Source organism: Carassius auratus, chromosome 28 (assembly GCF_003368295.1).
Source record: "Carassius auratus strain Wakin chromosome 28, ASM336829v1, whole genome shotgun sequence".
In the NCBI taxonomy this organism is placed as follows: domain Eukaryota; kingdom Metazoa; phylum Chordata; class Actinopteri; order Cypriniformes; family Cyprinidae; genus Carassius; species Carassius auratus.
The window spans coordinates 13677001-13704442 of NC_039270.1; the positions used below are offsets into that span (position 1 = coordinate 13677001).

At 37.0% G+C, this 27442-nt stretch overlaps 3 protein-coding genes across 3 annotated transcripts; all 3 read right to left on the bottom strand.

The window, feature by feature from the left end:
* Nucleotides 1-580: 580 nt before the first annotated feature.
* mettl2a (methyltransferase 2A, methylcytidine) lies at nt 581-5935 on the bottom strand. The gene is made up of 9 exons (XM_026207933.1): nt 5742-5935; nt 5212-5300; nt 4685-4911; nt 4305-4354; nt 4158-4218; nt 3917-4056; nt 1963-2069; nt 1208-1273; nt 581-1044 (listed from the first exon to the last, which is right to left on the bottom strand). Exons 1-9 carry the CDS (start codon nt 5897-5899, stop codon nt 896-898), a joined length of 1047 nt encoding a protein of 348 aa, XP_026063718.1. The 5' UTR covers nt 5900-5935; the 3' UTR covers nt 581-895.
* A 5640-nt stretch (nt 5936-11575) lies between these two features.
* Nucleotides 11576-23709, bottom strand: itgb3a (integrin beta 3a). The gene is made up of 15 exons (XM_026207934.1): nt 23432-23709; nt 21855-21940; nt 21539-21740; nt 21132-21384; nt 20876-21038; nt 20497-20658; nt 20160-20255; nt 19975-20064; nt 19758-19892; nt 18864-19293; nt 16646-16868; nt 16311-16408; nt 15510-15629; nt 15117-15283; nt 11576-12533 (listed from the first exon to the last, which is right to left on the bottom strand). The coding sequence occupies exons 1-15, from the start codon at nt 23490-23492 to the stop codon at nt 12468-12470; spliced, it is 2352 nt and encodes a 783-aa protein (XP_026063719.1). The 5' UTR covers nt 23493-23709; the 3' UTR covers nt 11576-12467.
* A 1770-nt stretch (nt 23710-25479) lies between these two features.
* Nucleotides 25480-27168, bottom strand: rprml (reprimo-like). Its single transcript, XM_026207935.1, has one exon. The coding sequence runs from the start codon at nt 26854-26856 to the stop codon at nt 26512-26514; it is 345 nt and encodes a 114-aa protein (XP_026063720.1). The 5' UTR covers nt 26857-27168; the 3' UTR covers nt 25480-26511.
* Between the last annotated feature and the right edge of the window lie 274 nt (nt 27169-27442).

Here is a 27442-nt window from a genome sequence, read left to right on the forward strand (position 1 = left end):
CCTTTCCACCACGCCCATTTCCACTACCAAACACTTATCAATGAAAGGAAAAGTCAATGAAATTTTTCCTGTTTTTAATCATAGGGTTTAAAGCAATGCACATGCAGCTTTACTAAATAAAATATTCCTATCTTTACTGTGGATAAGTTTTTTTTGCAGTAAAATATTATAAAGCCTATAGAACCTGAAAAGGAAAAAAAGTGGCCAGTTACTCAGATTGTCCTTTGTTATTGTGATCATTTACATGAAAGGACAGAAATGATTATTACTTCTATTGGTACCACATATCAAAGCATTCGGAGAATGTAAATAAAGCTACAATGAAAATGTATTTACTACAATCAAGAGTGAGCAACTTAATAAAAGTCTGATGACTAAAACAATTTGGAAGTTATCTGTTATACTAATTTATATTTATCCAGTTTGCAGTGATCACTGACATTTTCAGCTTTTCCATACATGCTTAAATTAAGTTTTATTTAGTGATCCCAAAATTAACAATAATAATTCATTAAAGAGCCATATATTAATTTTGTAGCTAATAAAGGACAAAACATAGAGAAAAAAAACTTCTAGTCTTGAGAGAGGCTTTGTTTTAATACATCATGTAGTTTATTTATGTTTAAAAAAGTCCTTAAAAACATCACTCAGTGTGATACACAGAAAGATCCTCAGGTGCATCATGGGAACTCTTGTACTCCATCAACATTCCCGAGTATGCTGCATAAGCTTGCGTCTCATACAGGTCAGGGCATTCAGCATATTCAATCACATGTGTCCGCTGCAATCATCCATGTTGTTGTAACCTGTCCATCATCTTTAAAACAACCAGATCACAATATTGTCATGGTTCAACCCAGATGTTCTCGATCCCTCCAGATAAGCAGTCTTGAGTCTAAGTGGGCGCCAGGACCTTGCGATATTTGCACTGTACCCAGACTCTGTACATTGTCAGCTGCTTTCCTCTGTTCACCTGTAAGCGCCGGTCCACCATGTTCTGCACCTTCTCCAGGCCGGCATTGGAAAACAGATCATGCAGCTCATCTGGAGGAAAATCACAAAATTCAGACCAAAAAAACCTAATGTGAGGCATCTTTTTACTGTAGTATTATTTCATAAAAAAATTTTCATGACATATATTCCAACCAAAGTGCATTCATCAAATAGAATTTTTTGTTGCATAAATGTACAATTTATGTACATTTACCTTGTGTGAAAAAGTAGACGCGTGTTCCATCCCCTCTAACGTAGAAATTTTCAGACAAGCACCTGCCTGATTAAGAAAAGAACTAGCAATTTATGTTTTGTTGTATTTAAGATTGTTGCCATATCAACTTCACATGCTATTTCATGGCAGATAGAGATTAAACAGTAAACAAACATAAACAATACAATAAAAACTAACATTTTAATACATTTAAATTTAAGGAATAAAAATTTGACTGATTATTAGACTTTTTCACCACTGTAATTTAGGGCTGTTAAATGATTATTCAAAATAAAAGTGTGCCCACACACAAAATATGCGGGTGTACCGTTTAGATTTATTATGTATATATGAACACATGCATGCATGTATATACTTGCATGTATATAAAATTGTATAGTTATATAAAATGTATATTTAAATAAATACGTGTACGCAAACTTTTATTTTGAATGGGATTACTCGCGATTAATCATTTAACAGCCCTAAACTACTTTTGATAATAATTGGTCATTTTTTTCTGGGTCCATCTTACAAACAAACTTCTCCAAAGTTAGGCGTGATAAAAATCAATTACGCGATTAAAAATGCGATATTTACATTTTGGTCTGCAAAATATATAAACAGAGACTTTTACTTTGTGTGTTTTCAAGCGTTTCATACGCAATGCAAAATAACCAACTGCAATTCAGACATGACCTACAGATTTTCTTTTGAAAAATGATCTTCTCACATGGATGTATCATCTAGCCTACCTTTTTTGAAGCGTAGCTGTGCCATGTCATAGCGGCCGTAGTCTCTCAATAACAAGACTCCTCCAGGTTTCAGCAGTCGTGCTAATCTATCAATAGAGTTCTGCATCCTGAAAGAGACGGAGTAAGAAGTTAACAGATCAAACATCAAGAGAACAGATAATAACATGCAGACACATTACCCTACATTTCTATGTTTACATTTTTAATAAATAGTCATGAATTAGTTGCTGGAGTTAAACATTTTCAAGAAGAAAATCTGCAGTTGATTAACAATAAAAACACTCAGAGCCAATCAGAATCCACCTGACTTTAAAGAGGCCAAGCATTTAAAGCATTAGATGGCAAAACTACAGGTTTTACTTGTAATAAACAGAACCTTATCATTTGCTATGTGGATACTAATATCTTTATCTTTACAGTTTCATTTATAGCTACTGTGTGTAAATGGGCCTTGATGGTCACTAAGCATAAATATCTGAACAGAATAACAAAGGAATGCTGTGGCTGACCAATCAAGATTATATAACGCCTAACTAGAGGTGTGTAATATTGACAAAAAAATAATACCCCAATAATTTCTGAGATTTTATCGATAACGATAATTAAGACAAAGCTTTGCTGAGTGTGTTATCATGCTGGTATCTTAAGAACTGTCGTAGACAGCCATCTCCAAATGTTTTTGATATTCTTCATATTCTTTGTGGTGGTCAGTTCACACTGATAGAAATTCATCCTTTCCAGTAAGTTTAAACTGCTTTATACATTTTAATCTTTATAAAGCCCTTTTTTCTAAAAGTGTCCACTATCTTTTGAGTGAAATTCTTACATTAAATCAATAAATCAGAATAAGACAAGAAATTTGGGCTGTTATCAAGCCAAGGAAATAAGTATCAACAAAATGAATCTTTGCAATGCAGAGGAAACACAGAAGCTACATCTGAAGTGGTATTTAGATCAATTTACACACTGTTTAATAAAGGACATGAATGAATGTAACCTGCAATTACAAATGCATAAATAATGTTTTGATATATTAAACATAAAATGTTAACACTGATATTTGAAATGATTTAAATAATAAAAGATTTTGAATGTGAAATTAAAACCGCCAGTAGGTGGCAGCAAGTCACTGTTAAGTTAAACATACTTTAAATAAAAACTACTTGATTCTGTAAGCCTATTACAGTATTTTTTTTACAAATAAATACATGTTTTTATATATATATATATAAAGGAAGAAAACACTGACATATATATATATATATATATATATATATATATATATATATATATATATATATATATATATATATATATATATATATAATGTCAAGGTGACACTAATTTTGGATTCAATTTGCACAAACTGACCGTCACGCAGAGAACACACAATCATACAGGATACAAATGCACACTTCAAGATAATCTTACATCTAGATTCATCTAAGTCTTCAAGGTTTATGAAATTAAACGTTCATTAGACATTCAAAGATCTGTTTAAATTAATGCGTAATTGTTGAATGCTGATGGTAAACGAGAAAGTATTATGTTTTACTTTCTATAACTAATAATATAAAAGCAATCATTACAATACTTTTTTGTATACATTAATTCCTTTGTTTAGCATTCTATGTAATTATTTAGACATACTTTTATCTTTATTAGACAGAACTGTGTCATAATAAAAGACATCAACCAAACAGAAAAACGTAGATATTTGGAAAGTGTCATATTTAGGTCGACCACTGCTTCTGGTGTTTGGGTTAAAATAAAAATACTTCGAAAAATGTCAGTTTATCTGTTTGACTATTCTTTTTTTTAATTTTAATTAAGATTATTTTAGTATAACTAAATTTAATCATTTTAAGAGTTACTGGGAAAGTCCTTTTAGTTGAGAGGCACTCTTATAAAGGTTACGTGCTTGCTGCCCAGCCACAGTGTCATTCACACTCACTTCTGAGGATGCAGGGCGGACAGCACAAATATGAGGACAATGACATCCAGACTGTGGTCTGGTATTGGATAACCTGCAGACGTATCACTCATATCATGGACGAACGCATGGCAGCGGGACGGGTCATATTCAGGATTTGACTGCCAAGAAAAGAAGAATCGAAACATGCATAAAGATCAGCTATAAATGCAGAACGCAGATTTCTGAATTTAAAAAGATAATGAAGCTTTCCGTCACTTACTTTGACGAGGTCAACAGCCGTGCTGGAAAAATCACAACAGTAAACAAAGAGGCCTGGGTCACTGTAAAACAAAAATAAATAAGTTATTTCACCTATGTGAGTGGCAAACACTGCGGCCAGGTCTGGGTGCTTTATAGCTGGACTCACTTGTTGGTTTTTAAGATGGGAAAGACTGTATTGCCTACTCCACAGCCCACCTAAAGACACACACACACATGAGAGAATGAGTATATTCAGAGGCTGGGGATTGCCACTGACAAGACTTTCATTTCCACCAAGGGGTTTTCATAACAGAATAGTTGACCCAAAAATGTAAACCATCATCCTTTACTTACTCTTCTTCCATTTAATTAAAGTGAATGGTGAGTACAGCTGCCACTGGTCACCTTTCACTTTCATTGTATTTCACGTTCTTCTAAAATATCTCCTTTTGTGGTTGATGCCAGATTGAAATATGAGGGCAAGTAAATAATATGACAGGATTTTTGGGTGAACAAACCGTCTTTAAAAATAAACAAATAAATCACCTCCAGGATGCGATAGGATGCAGAGGCTCCAGGGAATTCAGTGTCAGTGTGAGTTGAGGGAACATCTTCACCATTTAACAGGTTCTCCTCGGCGTCCCGTGCAGGCTTGTGTTGAGGGGCCAGCTCAGGAAACTCTGTAAACAGCCAGTGGCGATCCTTGAAGAAGCGGTTCTCGTGAATGGTGTAGAAATCGTTCCAGTACTCATTGGCCCTGTTGTCAAACTCCTCTGACGGAGACACAAGCAAACATTTAGCTCCCCCCACAAAAAAAAGGAAAGCAAGTAGGTGATCTTCTGAACTAGCTAAACAGAGAATATGCCAAAAGCACATGAAATTATAATAGTGAAAGTATAAAAATAAAAGGTAACTTAAAATAGTAATAGTACATTAATAATATGAAACTAACACTGCATATAGAGTTTCATCAATAACAACTATTTATTTATATTGCATTAACACATCTTTACTGTTTTATTTTTAAATAACATTTTTATTCTAAAGCAAATGTAGGCAGTTGATGGGTGAACCTTGTTTTTCAGCTGGGAGAGGCTGACTGTTTTCCTGCACCTTCTTCTGTGCAGCCTCCTCCTGTTCAACTGACCACTCCACATTATCCCTTCAGGAGGAGGAACACAATCACACACATAACTTAACCATTACATGTTGATTAACCCTAGCTGCACACAGTTCTGTTATATCTCACATACAGAGGCTACAGCTAATCAATGCTTTATCTCACTCTATACATATACACTCGAAATAATCATTTTAAATGCCACAGGCTTTTTGGAGTTTTTAGTTTTCCATTTCTATTCGTTTGTGATCACTGTGATTTAACTAATAATTAGTGTACATAATGTGTGTGTTTACTGTGTATATTTGTTATGTATATATAAATACACACACAGGCATGTGTGTACATTTACATGATAAAGATACACAGCACACACATTACATAAACACAAACGTTTATCTTGGATGCGATTAATCGTTGCCCAGGAATACTACTACTACTACTAATAAAAGAGAGAGAGTGAGAGAGAGTCTGATAACACACCACGCGTTGTGCTGAAACACCTGACGCGGGTCTGTGAGGAAGCGAGTGCCGAACTGCGGTCGTTTCTGTGCCTCGGCGGGAATTTCCGTGGTTTCAGCAGCTGCTTCTGGCATGTTTTCTGCGGAGGAGAGTCCAGCAGTAACAGCAGGAGCCGCCATGGTCAGGCGAACCGGATGCACATGGTGGTTCAGTGTCGGTGTCTCCGCCCAGTTCAGCTGGAGACAGGAAATATCGCCACCTATCGACCACTCTCAGATAGTTTCACACCGTTGCCAGAGCGCTCATTTATTTATTTATTTATGTATTTATTTATTTATAGAAATCAAATTTTACACATGTATTTCCTTGTCTGAGAGTGACTTCCTGCTTAAACAAGTAGTGTGAGAGTGCCAGAATGAATTATGGCTTGTACAGACCCTCATGGTCAGGGGCGTAGATTACGCGGGGGACGCGGGGGACATGCCCCCCCACTTTTAATATCATGGAAACTCGTCCCCCGCACTTTTTCGGTCAAGTTTGTTCTCATAGAGGTTTTCAAGAGCTGGTATGAATAAATATAGATTTAAACTCAAAGAGACGGGATAGTCTGCATATAATTTGATATTTAATTAGGACCCAGAATACAGTGAGATGGACATCACAGAGCGCAAACACTCCTGTAGTGTGCATTTCATTCATACTCGAAGCCGGAGGGCGCTCTCGCGAAGAAAGTCATTTCAGGAAGATCCTAATATGGGCAAAAGCGTCCAGCTATCCCTGTATGAAAACAATTTTTACACAGAAAAAAAGGCCAGAAACTTTTGCAAACACGAAGACATTAAAAATACGATTGCTAATCTCCAGCAGGTGATAAATAAAGTATGACCAATTTAGTACTTTTATTACAGAATATAAACTATTCTGCCTTATTATGTGATAAAAAAAATGTTTGTAGTATATAAACAAATCAGTATTATTTGTTATTGTCCAGCATTTATAGATTTCTAAGCCAATTAATTAGATAAAAAGTTAAGTTGCCTATAGTATCCACTACCAGTCAAGAGTTTTTGAACCGTAAGCTTGTTAATATTTTTTAAATAAGTCTCTTCTGTTCACCAAGCCTGCATTTATTTGATCCAAAGTAAAGCAAAACAGAATAATTGTGAAATATTTTTTGTAACCTATTTAAATTAACTGTTTTCTATTTGGATATATATCAAAATGTAATTTATTAAGATTTCAAAGCTGAATTTTAAGCATCATTACTCCAGTCACACGATCCTTCAGAAATAATTCTGATATTCTGATTTGCTTCTCAAAAAAAAACAAAAAAAAAAAACATTATGATAATGTTGAAACCAGCAGAGGAGATTTTTTTTCAGGTTTCTTTGATCAATAGAAAGTTCAGAAGAACAACATTTATTTTGAAATAGAAATCTTTTGAAAAATTATTACTTTATCATCACTTTTGATCAATTCAAAGTGAAGTGACATTCAGCCAAGTATGGTGATCCATACTCAGAATTTGTGCTCTACATTCAACCCATCCGAAGTGCACACAGCTGTGAACACACACCTGGAGCAGTGGGCATCATTTATGCTGCGGTGCCCGGGGAGCAGTGGTGTTGCTGGCCTGAGACTCGAACCCACAAAAGAGTCCTTGCTAAATATAAGTGTTCATTTCTTTAATTTATTTTCCAAAAAACAAAAATTATATTGATTCTAAGCTTTTGAATGATATAGTGTATTATGTTGCAAAAGCTTTTTATTTCAGCCTGAATGCACTGTAAGTCGCTTTGGATAAAAGCGTCTGCTAAATGCATAAATTTAATTTAATTTAATTTCACATAAATGTTGTTCTTTGGATCCTTATATTAATCAAAGAATACAGAAAAAAACTCATGTTTTAAATACTGATAATCAGCAAATCAGCATATTAGAATGATTTCTGTAGAATGTGACACTGAAGACTGGAGTAAAAATGCTGAAAATACAGCTTTGATCACACTAATAAATTACATTTTAAAATATATTCAAATAGGGAAAAAAAGTTATTTTAAATATAAAAATATTTCACAATATTACTGTTTTTGCTGTACTTTGGATCAAATAAATGCAGGCTTGGTGAGCAGAAGAGACTTCTTTAAAAACAAAATATCTTACAGTTCAAAAACTGTTGATTGGTAGGCTATATAGATTACAGAAATGTTTATGTTATATATATATATATATATATATATATATATATATATATATATATATATATATATATATATATATATATATATATATATATATATATATAATTTCTGTCCCCCTCACTTCTGAAAAGATGGCTACGCCCCTACTCATGGTTATTATTCACAGAAAACATTAAGATAGCAAATGCTGATCTCGCTCTTTTTATATTTCTCTCTCTACATAGTTATATTAAGAGTTTATTTGTTTATTGTTGTTTTCTTTTTTTTTTCTTTTATTGTTTTCATGGTTTTATTGTGTTTTATTGTGTTAGTTAGTTGTATTTTTAAATAAATTTTTAATGTAATCAAAATAACCCAACAGTAATATGATCTAAATTAATTGGAATGCACAGTGAAATATATAACACGTATATAACATTTTAAGATTTTTCTAATTTTTTTTCATTGTGCATTCCAAATAATTTTTAGATCATATTGTTGTTGGGTTATTTTGATTTTATATATATATGTATATCCAACAGAGCTACTAATATATTTTAGGAGAGCACCCACTGATCTATAATAGAGAACATATATAGATCAGTGACAGCTCCACAGAACCAGAGAAGAACTTCTAGTGCAAGGGCTGCCATGGAAACAACAGTTCCAGAAGAGTTCAGCCAAACTCCAGCAGTAAGTGCATGTCTTGTATCTATGGCAACAAAAGTTTCAGAGGCTGCTGCAGTCTATATGCAAGAATATGTCAAACTAAGCCTGCAAGCAATAACATTTTTACATTTTTTGTTTTGCTTTGTACTTCATGCTGACACTTCATGTATTACAAGGCGGTCATTCCTCATATTCATGCCAAGCCGAGCATTCCAATTAAAACAATCTTTTATTTAAAAATCTTTGCTCTATGGGCTTTGACACTTCGCATTAATGAACCCACTTGTGATTGATGGAGACATGGAATGCAGTTGATACGATCATTATCTGTGCCTGACTGGGATATGACAGTCTCCACTTCACATTCACAGCAGTCGTGAACTGTTTCCACATGAGTGAAAGCAGCCCCAGCAACAGGACAGCACCAGTAATAGAGAGACCACTGTGACATCGGGACCCTTAGGACAAAAAATAGACCAGGAATGACAGGTTGGGATGTATATAGGGATTATGAGGGATTATGAGCAGTGAATAATATCTGACAACTTTATGTCGCACCACTAGCTTCTCTCTCACCCACTTCATTCCTCTCATATGACTCTTTTACAATGTAGGGAAAGGATTATCACTAAAAACATTTAGGGTATCTGTATATACTTCCTCTTTATTATAAAGTTAATGTGTGTAATATGTAAGTTGCTTATGTTCTAAAACATGTCTGTTTTTTATTTAGTTTTTCTCAAATTTAACAAATGCATATAACTTTGATAGCCTTTAAAGTAAAGGCCTGTAGGATTATTACACCAAAAAAAGAAAAAAAAAATACTCGCACAGCAATGGATCCTCTGCAGTGAATGGGTGTCACAGCCACACCTTCTACACTCCCGGAATCGGACACTTACGCCACACCCACTCGTCCCCAATCACCCGAATTCTGAACTCCTGTGCATCATCACCAGAACCACATATAAAGCCATCAGTCACCATCACTCATCATCTGGTCTTGCACCGATCTCCTCACTTGCCTGAACGCCATTGTTAAACCTACCTGAACTCTTGAACCCTCTTCATCCTTGTTAGTCTTCCTGTCCCCATCGTCTTCATCTGAGCACCATCTGGATCACCGTTCACCATAAGGGAAGTTGTGTTGTCACCGTTCTATCCACGTGTCAAGATTCACCTGTGTCTGAAACCTCTGATTCACATTAAACTACCTTATCACTGAATCCTCTGTGTCCTCGTCTGTGTCTGACAATGGGTGCCATCAGAATGAGAGTGCAAACAGTTAATAAAAACAAAACAATAATTCACAAATAATCCACACCACTGCAATCCGTCTGTTAATATCTTGTGCAACAAAAAGTTGCATGTCTGTAAGACAATTTCATCATTATTGGATTCAATTTTCAACCATCGCTTCTGGTCACAATTTAAATCCACAAAATAATAACGCTTCCTCCAGGGAAAATGTCCATCTTCAGTTGCGACTCTCACATCAAAATCCACAGACACTGTTCTGGACTGTTTTCGCCTGTAAACAGTGCTTGATCTGTGCATATCTCTTTTCTGATTTAGATGACACAACTTTTTCACTGGAGAAACCAATATTTGGGAGGACTCTCATAAACATGCACCCTGTTGAAGAAAAAAAAAACAGCATATGGTGGTATGTTTTGAAGCATGCTAGCTGGTTTGAGCTGGTTTAAGATGGTCATGTGCTGGTCCTAATCAGCAATCTCCTGCTCAGGACCAACTAAGACCAGCTAAAAAAAGAACATACCTAACCAGCATATACTGTTTTCATTTTGTTTTTTTCCAACAGGGCAGTTTTTTCACTTCACAAGACATTAACTGGTGGACACGGAGTCTTGTGGATTACTTCTGGATTATTGTGTTTTTATGATGACTCTGCAGAGGATTTATTGGTGTTTTGACATCCAGTTATGACCAAACCTTCACAGATGAACAGCTGGGTGTGGGAACAGTTGTGGTTTCTGGAAGAAACCAGCTTCCTTGTAATTAGGAGTTGCTGGTTTGAGTTGTACGAGATGTAATCTGTGTCTTAGTTTTGAAATGCTTTTCCTCACCACCTGTTTGTATGAGTCACAGATTAAGTGTGTGCTATTGTTGCCTCTTACACGGTTACTCCCATTTAGAAGATCCTCTATAAACTCCAAAGAGACTTTTTAATGATCAAAGAGTAGTTTGAAATATACACATTATTATTTAGGCTTCATGGTTGTTGGCTATTATAATGGCTGTTACATCCATGCAGATGCAACAGTCATTATAGTGTAGACATTTTGTAATAGCACTACATGTAACATTTAAGTTAGTGTTAAATGCTTAGAATTAAATATAATTTGATCTATTTCCATGATCGCATTCCATTATGTGGTCAAGCCACACTCCAGACAAGACATTTATGACTCCGCTTCAGTACTTCCTTCACACTAACCTATCAGAGGCATGGAGAAACAAATCTAACTTCCTCCTGAAGTCTTCAGCGTGTGTTAGAGCTGTGTACCATGACTTGCATTTGCTTGTCAGAAGCGGATGGGCTGAAGATCTGACAGACACACACAAGTAAGTTTATTAATACCCTTGTGTCTGAAGCAAATTTGATATCCAACCACAGCAGTGTCTTACACAAGCACATTTCCTGTGAGTCACTTACATGTGTGTTTGTCTGTGTTTATTACCTCCTGAAAGGACCAGGCACAGGTCAGATGGATCAACAGACAACCTTCACAGTCACTCAATCTTCTGGCAAGTGCAAAAGTTAGACAGATAAACAAACTGGAAGTAGAAGCTGTCACTATTTCTGCAGGGAGAAATTATATATGATGAGTTGTATGCATTCCAGAAGACATGGGATTTATTAAAAAATTGTCATTGGGAAAGTTAATTATATGATTTGTAGGAATTTATTTAACGGTAGTGGTATATCGCTTTTTACATTAGACAGAGAACAGAAACTAGAAAAGAAGTCCTATTCTTTAAAAATGTTGTTGCAGAACTTTTTTTTTTTTTTTTAACTGGCCACACCCCTTATGATCATATAAAAGTATTTCAACACAACACACTCTACACAGGTCAACAAGTTAGCACTTTAATTGCTCTAAAAACTAGTCTGAATCAAACAGAAATCATTCTTTAAATAAGACACTTTGACTTTCAGAAAATTACTGTAGAATTGTAAACATCAGATTTATTTCAAGGGTTCTATTTCAATGGAATAGCAATAATAATGACTGTTTTCAGAAGGGTTTCCCGTTGGCCATCCAAACTTTGGGATGCTTAGCCAAGTAGAGGAATGTTTTAGCCACAGTGAGTTATATGACATTTTTGTCTCTGTATATTAATGAGCGGATACAAGAAAGATTTTAACACTAGAAAAAGTTACACACATGACTTTAAATAAAATGATAACACAGGAAATGCACGTTTCAAAATATTTTAAATTGCAGCAAATGAATACCAGCCGTGCAAAGGAATGTACAGTAAGAAGAGAACAGTTTTAAAGTCCCACCAGTCCCACAACAGCCTTGTCAAGTTTCAGAATGAATAAAATATTTTTTTTTACTTTTGTTGTTGTTGTTGTTAAATAGTTCTATCATTAGGAAAATGAAAATGTAAAACTAACAGTGCTATAAGTGGAAATTTTTACTTAAAATTAGTTTTAGTAAATTGTAACTGAGTGTCACTGAACATGTTTACACTCTAACTAGAATTGTCACTTCTAAAAGTTTAGGATCAGATTTTTCATGTTTCCGGTACATTCGGTTCATTAGTCACCACAGTTGTGGTTCTGGTGAAGCCAGCTGTGATTGGCTGAGCCGTGTGCTGTTGGGATGATCAGTAGTTGTGCCTGACAGAAGCAGAGGTGGTGTCACTCTTAACTGCCACGATATGCTACGTTTTGGAAGGTGCTGGTGGCTCCTTTGTAGAGCGGATTATTAGCCTAAAAGATGAGAGAGATTTTCAGTAATGACTAGTGCTGCAAAGCTCATACTAATAGTAATAAGAGCATTAGCACATCTGTAATTCCCGCTTTGATCACTTGGTGTCAAGATTTCGTTAAAGGCATAGTTTACCCAAAAATTAACATTTTAAATGTTTATCTGCTTGCCCCTAGCGCATCCAAGATGTAGGTGACTTTGTTTCTTCAAAGATTTTTTACTTACAGTTTTTCTCAGTCGCTTTGGTACATCGAATCAAACTCACAATTTGCAAAACAGTGAGTGCATTTCTCAAAACAATTTGTACAAATAGCAAAACACCATGGATTACCAGCAAAAGCCAATCTCTTACTCAAAATCCTTAGTTCATCTCTCAAAAATAAATATCTGTGTCAATGAGCATGTCAGTGCCATCAGAATGACAAGTCCTTGTGTTATAGTTTATGGATAAGACAGTCAAATTGCTTAGTCATGTTGTCAATATACCAGTGTACTCTGGAGGGATGTTCTGATGTAAACTATAGCAACATTTTGGATGACAGTTACTGTATTGAACAGTATGCCATATGCTTATGCATGCCATATAATAATTTCAAAAGTACACAGTTACACATTGCTATATGTGGGATATTGACTGAAAGAGACTGGATTGAATTCCCAGTTACACTTTTACTAGTGGTCTGGCCCAAACAAAAAACCTTTCAATGTCATTGTGATATAGAGAAGGAAAAATAAATATGGGCACAAAGATGAAAATAAGTCAATTGTCAGAATGTGTAACTCTTTCTAACTTTCTAACTGAAGACTGATGAGATGAACCTTTACGTAAGCTATTTCAGAGAAATGGTTTATCATTGGTTTATCATCTACATTATCTTCATTACTAAATATTCACTTGCACAATTCATGCCAAATTGACAAAAAGTCTAATAATAATGTGTAAAAAAAAAAAAAAAGGAAAAAAAAGTTTGCTTGGCAGTTTATGACAACTAGATTAACCATTTTGCATTTAATGACTTATACGATGAACTAAAGACTAGATGTTTTGAGGGGTAAGACTATTGCACAGAAAACTATATAATACACTTTGAGCAACATGACATTAGCAACTGATAATGTAGGAAACAACAGAGAATTGTACAAAATCATTTGCATGGATGTACCAAAACATTTGCAACTTGTTCAAAGAAATGAGAAACTGCTTTTTTGATGTGCACAAGTGACACGATGATGTGAGAATTGAACAGGTAGTTTTGAGAATGTCAATTCTGATCTGAGAAATGTACCAAAGTGACTGAGAAAAACTGTAAGAAGACGCGAACACGATCTGGGCAGTTCAGACATTGCGGTGAAAATCAGAGGTTGAAAACAATACAAATACTGTTCAGTTTCTTGCACAAACCGAGTGATTTGTGTCTTTACACATCAATGTATCATCACGAGCCGCAGTGTTTAATTTGGTTTTGTTTGTGTATGTTTTATGACTCTCAAAGACATGATTCCCATCCACTGGAATTATAAGACTCACAGATTGCAACAGTTTGAGTAAAACATCTTTGTTTGTGTTCTACAGAAGAAACAAAGTCACCTACATCTTGGATGCCCTGGAGGTAAGCAGATAAACATCACATTTTATTTTTTAGATGAACTATCCTTTTAAATGATACTGTGTTTCTTAGTCACTTTGGTGCATTTTGGTGCAATTTGACTGTCTTATCCATAAACTATGACACAAGGACTTGTCATTCTGATGGCACTGACATGCTCATTGACACAGATATTTATTTTTGAGAGATGAACTAAGGATTTTGAGCAAGAGACTGGCTTTTGCTGGTAATTCATTGTATTTTGCTATTTGTACGAGTTGTTTTGAGAAATGCACTCACTGTTTTGCAAATCTCAAGAATGATTCGAGAAATATACCAAAGCGGCTGAGAAAAACTGTAAATGTGTAACAGTTCCTGTGGCTCTGTGGTAGAGCATTGTGTTAGCAGTGCAAAAGGCTGTGGGTTCAATCCCCTGGGACCACACATACTGTTCAAATGTATAGCCTGAATGCACAGTAATTCACTTTGGATAAAAGTGTCTGATAAATGTAACTGGGAATTCTATTCAGCCTCTTTCAATCAATATCACACATACAGTAATGTGTAAATGTGTACTTTTGAAATGGATATATGGCATACATAAACATATGGCATACTGTTCAATACAGTAACTGTCACCCAAACTGTTGTCATAGTTTATATCAGGTAATACTAGCAGCTATATTGACAACATATTTAAGCATGAATAAGTCTTGTTTGTGAATAATGACACAAGGACTTGTCATTCTGATGGCACTGATATGTTCATTGTCATAAATACTTACTTTTGAGATATGAACTAAAGATTTTGAGTAAGTTACAGGCTTTTGCAGGTAATCTATTTTGTGGTGCTGTTTGTACGAACTGTTTTAAGAACTGCACATACTTTTTTTGCAAATATTAAGGATGATTTGAGAAATGCACCAAAGTGACTGAGAAAAACTGTAACAGGAAGCGTTTGGCTTGGCACCTCACAAGTAGTCTGAATGTGGGTCTTACCGCTTCCCACTTAGCCTTGGCTTTCTCCTCCTCAAATTTGGCAAATTCACGATGGTCGTGAATGGTGATGAGAAGCTTCCACACCAAGAGCGTAGCCAGTCCCAGCAGCAGGATCGCAGCGGCGACCGAAAGAGCAACCACCAACACATCAGGACCCTTAGGACACTCTGAACATAAATCAGCAATGACAAAAGATTCATTCTTAAAGAAAAGTTCGTATTCTCTACATTCAGTTTCCATTTGAATTGATCTCTTCAGTATCTAGTGACTGTGACAGAAGTACAGACAGTATCTACCCATCTCTCACACAGACACAGAGAGTTTATCAGCATGAGCCATGTTTGACAGCTACGTGTCACACGTTGTCTCTCTCTGCCCCATCTGTCCTCTCACCTGGTTCTTTAACAAGATAGAGGAAGGATTTTCCACTGGCGTCTTCATAATACTGGAAGTTCTGGACGCAGTCGTCCTCATCCTTGTAGCTACAGTTCACCGAGTTCTTCTCATGAAAGACTGGAGAGAACAGATGATGGTTCATTCAGCTACTGAACAAAATATGCTGCATGAAGAACTATAGTCACAAATAAATGAACCTTTGGTAAATATACTGCAGTTATATTCTGTAGATTGGATTTAAGATGTGTCTGTGGCCTGGAGATGTATTATTCGGCATTTAGAAGACGTACAGATTGTGTAGATTACAAATATACACTTCCATCCAAAAGTGTGTGGTTGGATTCATGTTTTATGCAAAGATTTATGTAAAATAAAAAACAACCTTTAGCCTGCAAGGATACATTAAATTCATGAATGTTTCAAAAGATTCTATTCCAAAGTACTTTCTATATGTTTTAAACTTTCTACACATCAAATAATCCTTTTCATCACAACATGTTTTCAGCGGTAATAATAAAATCATCATATCAGAATGATTTCTGAAGGATCGTGTGACACTCAAGTCTGGAGCAATGATGCTGAACATTCAGCTTTGCCATCACAGGAATACATCAGTCAGAATAAATAGGTTTGGATCATTACTGTTTTTACTGTATTTTAGATCAAATAAATGCAGCCTTGGTGAGCATAGGAGATCTCTTTTAAAATATAAACGATCCTGTGTACCCTAAAAAGGCTTTATATAGGCTACTGCAGATGGGAGATATGTATTATGGGTTGGTGGGAGGTAGAGATTACCGAGCTCAATCACCGGCACAATGTCATCTCTGCAGAAGTGATTGCAGTTCTTCTCATACAGATCCCCTCTCTTATAATGTTTACACTCCACACACTCCCTGTGCAGAAACACACATAAGATTAAGTTAAGATATAAAGAAGCACCTAAATATGCTTATTCTCTCTTGCAACAGACATAGACAAAGATGAATCTAAAATGCAAATTTTGCATATCATTGTAAATCATCAAAACGTATGACATTATAGTTTCCTTACTAAAAATATTTTTGTATTATCAGGTTCTGCAGGTCTTTTAAAATCTGAAATAATTTTCACTCTGACCAACACACACTCACTTTTTGATGGTGCAGGCATCTGGGCAGGTGGGACACTTCTCACAGGTGGACCCATAGGCTCCTGGCTGTGTGCACTCACAGACGCCACACACACAGTGGCCACGGCCACTACACAGCATTCCTCCGCTCCCCATGCAGCCGTCTGTGCGGGTCGAGCAGTCACAGCTATCCCCGGACCATCCAGAGACACACTGGCAGGTGCCACAGTTGCACTCACCATTACCTGACGGAGACATCAAACAAATGAATAGCCTATAGAAAAATATGGTGAACATGAAGCTCTGCCAAAATTATCATTTAAAAAATGTCATAGAAGGAGGAACTTTTGAAGAACTACCACACAGCTCTAGCAATACAATTACTACAGATACCATATTTCTATATCCCATGACCACTTCATTAATTCAATAGCTTTGTGTGACCAGAATTTAAAAGGAGTCATATGATGCTTTTTTAAAGATCATTATTTTGTGTATTTGGTGTAACAGAATATGTTGACATGCTTTAACGGTCAAAAAACACATAATTTTTCTAATACTGTGCATTATTGTAGGTCCTCTATAACCCGCCTCTCTCAAACCCATCATTTTCTTCAAAGTCCCTCCTTCAAACAAGCGCAGTCTGCTCTGATTGGCCAACTGACCCAGTGCATTGTGATTGGCCAAACTAATGTGTTAACTAATAAGCTCCTATGTGTTTGTAGTACACAAGCCACAGACAGTTAAAACAGCTGACTCCACTGTGGTACAATGTGTCTCTCTCTCTCTCTCTCACACACACACACACACACACACACACACACATACATACACACAAGAACGCATTGGAACATTCAATAGCAAATACTTAAACTAATAACAAAACATACTTCCAGTAGCTGATTCAGAAGCACCAGATTTTCGTAGCAAAGTCAGAATGAACTCCTCTCTAAGCTTCATGAAACGGTCGTCCATAAAATGTGTTGCTGTTCTGTTGTAAGTAATCTTAAAGATTCCCAAATGGATCTACTTTCCGAAAAACAAGTAAAGTGCTTCTGCTTTCTCCTAGATACACACAGCATCTAGTAAAATAATATCTCTTTGGATTTGAGACTTCAGTCTTTACAACTTCAAGGATGTAATCTATGCACAATCAGCTTGTAACACTCCAAAGAGAAAAGAAAACTTGAAATTGCATCATATAATATGAGGAAGTTGTGTCCTGGTTAGAGAGTGTGACTCCTAATCCCAAGGTTGTGGGTTCGAGTCTCAGGCCTGCAAAGTCCTCTTAAGCAGTCATTACTATCTTGAGTATCACATGATCCTTGTTTGAAAACAGTTATACTGCTTAATATTTGTGGAAAATATGACTTTTTTATTATTCTGTGATGAATATTATGTTCAAAAACAGCATTTCTTTGAAATATTTTTTAAATATAAAAAATGTTTTTATTGTTACTTGTTGTCAATTTAATGCATCCGTCCAATGCTTATTAAAAGTATTTGTTTCTTTAAAGAATGTTCAGCAGTAGTAAATGACAATACATACTTGTGTGTCAGTCCTGATAAATTATGAAAAACAATTTATGAAATACAACAAGGTGTTACGTAATGCTCACTTAATGTTTGTTACTAAACCAACAAAGAATTCAACATCAAGATTTCCCACGCCAACACATTCATTTCAACACACAGAATACAGCATATAACCAGAAGATTTTAAACAGATTATCTACTTCTGTGTGTGTGTGTGTGTGTGTGTGTGTGTGTGTTTTATGTTATTTATACCCAGGGGATATATACTTGCTGACTCTGATTCTTTTTGTAGTTTAAACACCCTCCTACCAACTCTTACACAAGATATTGTGTAAGAAAACAATTTTCACAAAGGCTGTTCAACAGCAACACCTATCCCATATACTTCTGAAATCTCACTTATCCAACTAATATATAATTGTACACATTGGACTTGCTGTTTAACTGAAGAGAGAATAAGATGTGAACACACAGACTCAGGCTTCAGGCCAAGCAGGTGATGTGCACAGACATGTAAAGCTGAAGATCATCTCGTAAATCAAGCACATCGGAGTCAGACTGCTGTGGATCTCATTGCCTAATAAGGTGAAACACTGTCCGTATTATGAGGCAAGAACAAAAAGCTGTGTGTAATCCTCACAAACACACAATGCTACATCTGCTGTACTAATGTATACAATGAGTCAAGGCACGTCTTATCTTACCTGAGCATATTTGTCCTTTGGAACGGAGGCAGCTGAAGTCATCACATTCACAGTACGGTCCCCAAACCTTCCCGAAATTAGTCGAGCGACAGGCACACTGGCCGCACACACAGTCTCCGCGCCCATTACAAACCGGCGCTGCTGGGCCAGGGCTACAGCTGTCTTGTTGGGTGGGTTTGTATTCGCCCTCGGAGCACTCACATCGAGAGCCCAGTCGTCCCGGGTCACACAGGCACACGCCGCACTCCAGGGTCCCGTTACCGTGGTGACAGGACGGGCTGGCGGGCACGGAGGACTGCTGACAGTTACATTCACAAGCAAAGTCCACAGTCACCTGAAGGGTGTCTTTAAAACCTATTGGCTTCACAATGAAGGTCCGGTTCTTCTCTTTGGGGCAGCCGTAAAGCTTTGCCTCAATGTTAAATGAAACCTATGAAAGAGTAATATAACAGAAAGAAAAACGTTTGGATTCCCAGAGAATGCCTTAATTGATCAAATATGTATAGATTGCAATGTGCTTGCGTTAATTTAGTCTGTTTAAAAAACACATATATTTTAATTTGAAGTAATGTATTTTTCAAAGCTGTAAATAAAGCCGGGATTATTGGAGCATGTTTTACAAAGAAAACACTATTTCAACCTTTCTACTTATACATTTAATGTTGAAATCAATGTGTTATTTGTCATTCCTTTGTAATAAATTGTGAAATTTAACTGAGTTAAGTATAATTAATAAAGCAGTACATACTTTTTTTATTGTGTATGAAACTATTTTTTCTTATTTTAGACACGTTTTATTTAAATTCATCTAAAAAGCTCTACTTTTCAGCACAATATCACAACAGTGAACTGAACAATCAATCAATTTTTCTAGTGTATGCACTAGGTGCTGACCGTATCTCCAATTTTGAGTCCAGCGCAGGATTTGACGCCAGGAATGAGCTCTCCACCCAGACATGTTGCGTTTATGAACAGAGATAACTCATCTGGCACACCCAGCAGCTCCAGCTCAACCTTAGATCTGATCTTCTACAAAAACAAAAGACATTTCTCCTAACTAACAAGTTCTCACAACTCAGAGGCTGTTTTAATTCTTGGCCAAGTGATTTACCGCATATGCATCCAGAATGAGTTGCACAACATTTCCAGAGTCTCTGGAAAGCGTTCCGACCGCAGAGCCGGGAATCAGCTCGCTGTAGTTCTGTGACAATACAGGAAACATGACAGCACCCCATAAACATACATGCATTTGTGCACATTGTACATAATGCGTTTGACAAAAATATAGAAACTCACACGATAAAGATCCACCATATTATTGGTTACAGCAAAGATGAGGTTGATGTTATTCTCAGATAATTTGTCCGTGATCATACCAAGTGAAGGATAGTCCTACAAATACACTTAAAAATCAACGTATTGCCAAATTGCCATCTCTTTCTCTCTCTCTCTCTGTTTTTTAATGTTTTAAAAGAATGCTCACCAAGGCTGCATGTATGCATTATTTTGTGAGCTATTATTGCAACTTAATGTTAATTTGCTCCTCCAGAAACATTTCCTATTATTAGCAATGCTGTAAAACACACAGTGCTGCTTAAGAGCGAGAGATTTGCCCAGTATATGTTCGGCTGACCAGTATAGTGGACTTGTCATATTCATTGTAGTTGTTGATGTGGCACTCTCCATCATGGGGCTGGACGATTCCAGCCAGCCTGGCATCCAAAGCCAAATGACTTCTGTCATCACTTGTGAAGATCAGCAAATGAGATGCATCAGGCCTCCATCCAATTTTGTCCTGGAAGAAGGTAAAAGGAGGTCACACACAAAGGTAAAGACAACCAGCCCAAAAGGCGAATATTCCCTCTGGAATATCCTAGGGTTAATGCTGTATGATGTTTTTTTCCCCATAAAAAATGGGCTTAAAATTCAGGCTTCAGGCTTTGGGACTATTAACAGAACAGCTTTACTCAGACTGGTTGTGGGTTTCTCTTTATCTGTGTATTTTGTGTCACCTTGCATACTACTGCTTGCATGATAGCATCAAATCCACCTTCAGGGGCGTCTCTGTTTCTGGACACCTTCTGTTTCTTCACTTCCTCTGTGAAGCGCTCTACCTGCTCCGTCAGAGACAGTACGTTACGATAGCCGAATTGCGGTGGGCAGGGTTCAGGAAACCTACAGCAGTCCGAACACAGCAGGGAGACCGAAATCACTAAACTTAGTCTCTTTGCCATGTGCTTTTCTAATGTGAAATGAATTAGGGCTTACTTATAACAAGGATTCTGGATGACTTCTGCCGGGGAAATGTACATGTAAGGTGAGAGCGGTTTGTCTACAAAAGCTCCAAATCCCATGCGCAGATTACTGGTGACGCCCCGTAAAGCTGTGACCAGACCATTGCCCAGTGTATAAAGCTTCTGCAGGTCGTCCTTCATGGTATTGGTCATGTCCATCAGGTAGTACAGGTCCACTGGGTAATCAGCTGCTTGCTTCACAGTGACCGTGAATTTCTTTGAATCGTCTTGGTAAAATAATAAAAAGAGTAAAATAATAATTTATTAAAGAAAAGAAAAGAGATTTTATGCCTAAACTGTGATGTGAGAAATGTGTAATTGGATTGCACTGGTAAATACAGTTTGTGAAATTGAATGGTTGGTTTTGTTGTACTAACATACCTGGCCTGAGGGTCAGGTGGATTTTTTGTGGTTGGATCTGAGTGATGTCATCTGACCCCCCTGCCTTGTCACTCAGGGGTACGTTCTCTAGTATCCTCATGCTGCTAACTGGAAACTCAATGAACTTCACGCCACAACCAGACTGGATGAGACTGTCTCTGAGATCGCAACGGGACAAACTCGAGCCTCCCTTTCCAAAGATCTGACAGATAAACATGCAAACATTGATAACAATCGTCTGCAATCATTTCAAGCAGCCACTTGTCTGTCTGTGCAGGTGTTTAGTCATATAAATGAATGGGATTTCGTTTTTTACCTCCTGAGAGCACCAGGCGCAGGTCGGATGTATCGACAGACATTCTTTACAGTTACTCACTCCTCTGGAAGTGCAAATGTTAGAGCCTAGAAACATAACAAGACATTGTTATATTCAAACAGACACTGTTTCTTTCTACTCTAGACATTTCAGACACACCTTATATTAGATGGCTTTAATTACTATGTATGTACATTAAAAAAATATATTAATAAATACAATGTACTTATTGTGTTCATATTGTATTGCATAACACTTCTGCTGCTAAATGACTTAAGCGGTTAACTTCTTTATTGTGGCTGACACTCCCTCTGAGTTCAAACAAACCAATATCCCGGAGTAATTCATTTACTCAAACAGTACACTGACTGAACTGCTGTGAAGAGAGAACGGAAGATGAACACCGAGGCCGAGCCAGATAACGAACAAAACATTGACTGGTTCACAAGTCAAGAACCGGTTGCATCGGTGTTCGGATCACCAGTAGTTCTTTCAGACAGTCCGATTCAATAAACCGGTTGAAGAAAACGGTTCACCGGTTCTTTTGCGCTCGACGTAATGGCGTCATTGGCGATGATTGCCCTTGATTCAAGCCTTCGGTTTACCCGCGCTCATAACACTAGCACAGAATCAGTTCAGAATCAATCACCAAAAGAATCAGTTCAGACGCTCTGTGTGTCGGTCTGCTTCACGCTGAATCACACATGCGCAGTATTATCAGCTCCTCGGTTCTCGAATCGAATGCGTCTCACAGAAACGGTTCTTGACTCGTGAACGAGTCAATGTTTTGTTCGTTATCTGGTTCATCTTCAGTTCTCTCTTCACATCAGTTCAGTCAGTGTACTTTTTGAGTAAATGAATTACACCGGAATATTGGTTTGGTTGAACTCAGAGGGAGTATCAGTCACATTAAAAAAGTTAACAGCTTAAATCATTTGTGGATTAATGCATATTGGAGACGCGAACCATTTAAAACGATTCAGTTCGATTTGGTGAAATGGTTCAAGAAGATCCGGTTACATCGAATGATTCGTTCGCGAACCGGATATCACAAACTGCTTTGTTTTGAACTCTCTCTCACAACAGACTCGGAAGAGAAGACAATGCTGAATAAAGTCGTAGTTTTTGCTATTTTTGGACCAAAATGTATTTTTGATGCTTTAAAAAATTTTAACCGACCCTCTGATGTCACATGGACTACTTTGATGTTTTTCTTACCTTTCTGGACATGGACAGTATAACGTACACACAGCTTCAATGGAAGGACTGAGAGCTCTTGGACTACATCTAAAATATCTTAAACTGTGTTCAGAAGATAAACTGAGGCCTTACAGGTTTGAAACAACATGAGGGTAAGTTATTTATGACATAATTTAGATTTTTGGGTGAACTATCCCTTTAAGGCCACCTAATATCTTACAGGTTCTATTTTCACATCCTCTCAAGTGTGTTGAAACAAGCTATCAGTATCTGATTGTCAGAGTAATCAGATGAAGGAAATAAAAAAAAATTAAAAAAAACGTTCTTATCATTTTTAAGTCATTGACTAAACAAACAATAACAAAAGGCAAACTTACCCGCAGCTGTGGAAACTAGAAGTAAAACTGTCGCCCAAACTTCTATCAAATTCAGTCCCATTTTAATAGATCCAAACTACAGCAGGCCTCCTGCCTCAGCAGCCCTGTTCTCACTCTGATTCTCGGATGTACAAACTGGGAGTGGAAACTACCATTCCGAGACATGTAAGGACAGATGACCTAATGTGTTTCAGTATTTCGCAAACGCAGTATGTTTTAAGACGCAAGGAAATGTAACCTTGGGCAAGTTAAGACTCAACAGATAAACACCGAATGACAGCTTGGGGCTCCGAGTTTAGGTGCACACGCAGATACAGGCAGGATATAGGTATTCAACCAGTTCTTATATTTAACGGCTTCCACTGTCTTCATACAAGTCGCTGCCTTACACAGAATCATCAAAACGACTCTCAACGTTTAGTACAACAGCTTATTAAATGTTGGGCATTTATTATGGTTTAGACCCTATAGTTAATTTTTTCCTATGTATTCAATTTGTTTGTTTTATTTACTCAACCATTTATTAATCTTATATTTAAATTAAAGTTGAGCCAGGTGTTTGGTACCATCTAGTGGTCATGTTCATGTTGAAGAAAAACTTTTCAAACATTTCACCTCCACTTTGCTTATTTCCTTCACAGCATTTTCTGCATTTTACAGATGAAAATTAGATTTAAAATCAAGTCCTTGCATGATTTTAGCTCATAATCTGTACAATTAAGCAGTAAATGGAGGCATTAAACAAAAAAGTGTAGTATGGCCATGTTTAATAAAATATGTAAAAGAGCTGTATACTGTGTTTAAAAATAAAGCTGCAATACAAAAATATATTTAAGAGAGAAAATAGTAAAAAAAAAAAAAAAAAAAACTATAATAATAAAGAAAGAATCATACAAATGTTTTCTAATTGTGCACTAATTGATATGTGCATGCTCCTGAATTTTTAATTTGGCCAATTATTTTATATAAGCATCCAGCAAATCTCCTTCTTTCCATCGCTCTTTTTCCATCTCCCTACTTATCTCAATTTTTACAGTCCATTAAAAGAAGTGGAGATGGAGGAAAGGATACGAGGGCAGTAAAAATCACATCTCAGAGCTGAGCAGGAGACAGAAATCTGAGACCACACTCAAACCTCCTCTACAGAAATATAATGCTATGCCTTTTTTTTTTATTTCCCCTTCCTGTTTTCCATCCTTCACCTTTTGTTGTTAAACAGTTGTAGATATTGCTTTGTGTTTAACAATGTGTAACATTGTATATCAATCCTTATGTGTCCCTTTATGAAAATTAATCAGAGAACAATTAAGAATATTCTTTAAATTGGAAATGTGTAAATGACCACTACACTACAATTTGAATATATTCATATAGTGGCTTTAGTTTGACTTGTTTACATTGCTTGTGAAAGGCGTTAAGAAACAGCAAGTCTGGCTTAGATGGTTATATGCTGTAGCATGCACCATAATTATTACTATTATTTTATTTTATTATTTTAAGTTATGATCAAAGAACATTTTTTCTCATCAAAGCCGAGTGAGTAAGCCTTATTACTTGCTTTAGAGAGAGTCAAAAAGAAAAATTAGGCACCACATAATTCTTACTTTTTACTCTGTCTAAACATAACCCGTAGCATCCTACTCCACAGCTCACTCAAGTGAAGGTATTTTGCTTTCATTTAATGTATAAATTATATTATTTTGTAATGCAAACAGATTCACCGGTTACACATAGCATATATGCTATGCTTCTAAGTTAAATAGACTTTAATTTTGTAAAATCCTAAAAAAAAAATGTAATGCTGTGTTCAGTTCGTAATTAAAAAGGATTCCCATAGACAAAGCATTTACATTTAGCATACGCTTTTATCCAAAGCAACTTACCACTGAGCCACAGGAAAATGCAGGCATAAGAGTACATCACTGGAAAAAAATTAACTTACTGAAGGTGATGCCTGAAGACAGAAATATGTACGCATATAGAGGCCTATGCATGCAACCTTTTTGTGTATTTAAAATAAGGATAAAGGATAAATAAACAAGTGCAAATGCAATGTTTTAACAACTTTATTCAAAGCATGCTGCACAACTTCAAGTTTTCAAGTAAATACAGTTTACAAAACCCTCCATGCAGCACTGAGGTTCTTTACGTAGAAAGTGCCTGACACACCGAGCCCCGCGCATGCAGAGAGAGAGACGTCAGCCGGTGTGATCGGGGAAGGGGTCATTCAAAACGTGCAAGTGTCCCACCAGATGAACATCTCCCCTCTCACGTGCTCTCGGCCACACGTTCAACTTGAAGAAAAATACATTTTGACATCTTCAAATTCAAAACACCTGCAATTCAAGTGCTTAAGTCACCTTTCACAAAACAACATGCTTTTGGAAGTGATTGTCTACAGACCAGGATAGTGGGTTTGAGGAAATCAGAATATCTCAAATAATAAGGCTTGATCCCACCCCCACCCCCATCCCAATAGTTGCACCAAAGTAGGCTACAATTTGCGTTTCGCAACCCCTCCACCTTAAACCATACGAAAATTAACCATGGTTTACTACAAATAAAAACCAAAAAAACATGGTTACTATAGTTAAACCATGCGTAACCACTAAATGATCCAAGGTTTTGCTACACTTACCATAGTTTAACCATGGTATTTGTAGTAAACCTTTGGTTATATAAATGATATTCAATAAAAAAAAACATGGTTACTACACTTTTACTACAATAAAACCATGGTCGTAATTTGTAAGGTAGCGTATAATTTTTAACAAACATAATGCAATAAATAGATATTTCAATTTTTTCTGAGGTAAAAACGTGTAAACACTTCACTGTAAAAAATCACAAGCAAAAATGACCCCAAATACAAAAAGCTACGTAAACATGAATAAATACATTCTCATTTCGTAAACGTGCAGCTGTATATCTGTCATCTTTGCTTCAGTTCATCCACGTCGCCTTTTCATTTCATGACCCAAAGGGAGTGAAAATGTAAGTTGCATATCTCCGCGGCTCCCAGTCTGAGGACAGCTGGGTGTCACTCGGTCCCGCAGCACGGCTCCAGGTGACACCCGCGGCTAACTCAGTCCGATCATCACCGCCTCCACGTCTTTGGATGGTCTCCGGTCCTTGACCAGGAAGTTGATCATACTTTCGGACTTGATCATGAGGTTGCAACCGAGAAAGAAGATGCCGAACATCACCGTGAGGGAAAGAACGCACAGCACCGCGATCTGCACCACGCGCGTAACGAACAGTTTGCGCTCGTCCTGAGCGAGATCTAAAGACCCGCCGCCGTCGCTCGCGGTCACCTCGCTCCCGTTCCCCGTGCAGCAATCAACTAGTGTCCCCGCCAGCTCTTGACTGCGGTTGAGCAGAACGCCGTGCGTAAACGCCGTGTGGTTAAAAAACGTTCCGTTCATCCTGAGCGGAGACGCAGAGCACTGGAGCTGACGGCAGACGAGTCTCTTGTGGCATCAACTCACTTTCTGCAACCGCCTGTTGAGTCAAGTTTCATCAGGTGGGAAACTAATAAAAGTATCTCTTAAAATCACTTCTGATGGTTCATACTATCAGTCTAAAAGCTACTTGGATAAAAAAGTGCTTGATTCAGTTGCGTTCTCGGTCAATAAGAAGTCTTTTCAAAGCACGATCAGCGCTCAAGGCACTTTCAAATCAAATGCAGCTCAGCGGAGACCTGCGCGCAGGTTTCGTTTACGCGCCTGGTCCGCGTGAAGGAGGGAGAGAGAGAGGGAGAGAGAGAGAGAGAGAGAGAGAGAGAGAGCGCCATCAGCCTGCATGTCGCCAGGGAGACCGTTCTCTGTCAGCAGAGCTCGAGAGGATGTTCTCATCGATGGGACTTGATCCAGTGGTCAAAAATGTCAACCCAAATCACCAGAAGCCCACGCCTTGAGCTGGACGCAACTCTGTGAGCTTTAGAGTGAAGTGCTTTTGGAAGACTTTCAATCTTGACCTATTCAGAGCCAGTTTTTATTTTATTTTTTCCCA

What these genes read in the sequence shown, in the direction of transcription:
- rprml (XM_026207935.1), bottom strand. Translation starts at nt 26,856, where the DNA reads ATGAACGGAACGTTTTTTAACCACACGGCGTTTACGCACGGCGTTCTG.
- itgb3a (XM_026207934.1), bottom strand. Translation starts at nt 23,492, where the DNA reads ATGGGACTGAATTTGATAGAAGTTTGGGCGACAGTTTTACTTCTAGTT. An exon ending in CAAAGGACAAATATGCTCAG is followed by an intron (nt 16,869 to 18,863) that starts GTAAGATAAGAC and finishes TGTCTCCGTCAG; the next exon opens with GTAATGGTGAGTGCAACTGT. An exon ending in CCAAGGCTAAGTGGGAAGCG is followed by an intron (nt 12,534 to 15,116) that starts GTAAGACCCACA and finishes CTCATCTTTTAG; the next exon opens with GCTAATAATCCGCTCTACAA.
- mettl2a (XM_026207933.1), bottom strand. Translation starts at nt 5,899, where the DNA reads ATGGCGGCTCCTGCTGTTACTGCTGGACTCTCCTCCGCAGAAAACATG. An exon ending in CGGCTGTTGACCTCGTCAAA is followed by an intron (nt 4,057 to 4,157) that starts GTAAGTGACGGA and finishes TTTTCTTGGCAG; the next exon opens with TCAAATCCTGAATATGACCC. An exon ending in CGTCTACTTTTTCACACAAG is followed by an intron (nt 1,045 to 1,207) that starts GTAAATGTACAT and finishes ATTTTCCTCCAG; the next exon opens with ATGAGCTGCATGATCTGTTT.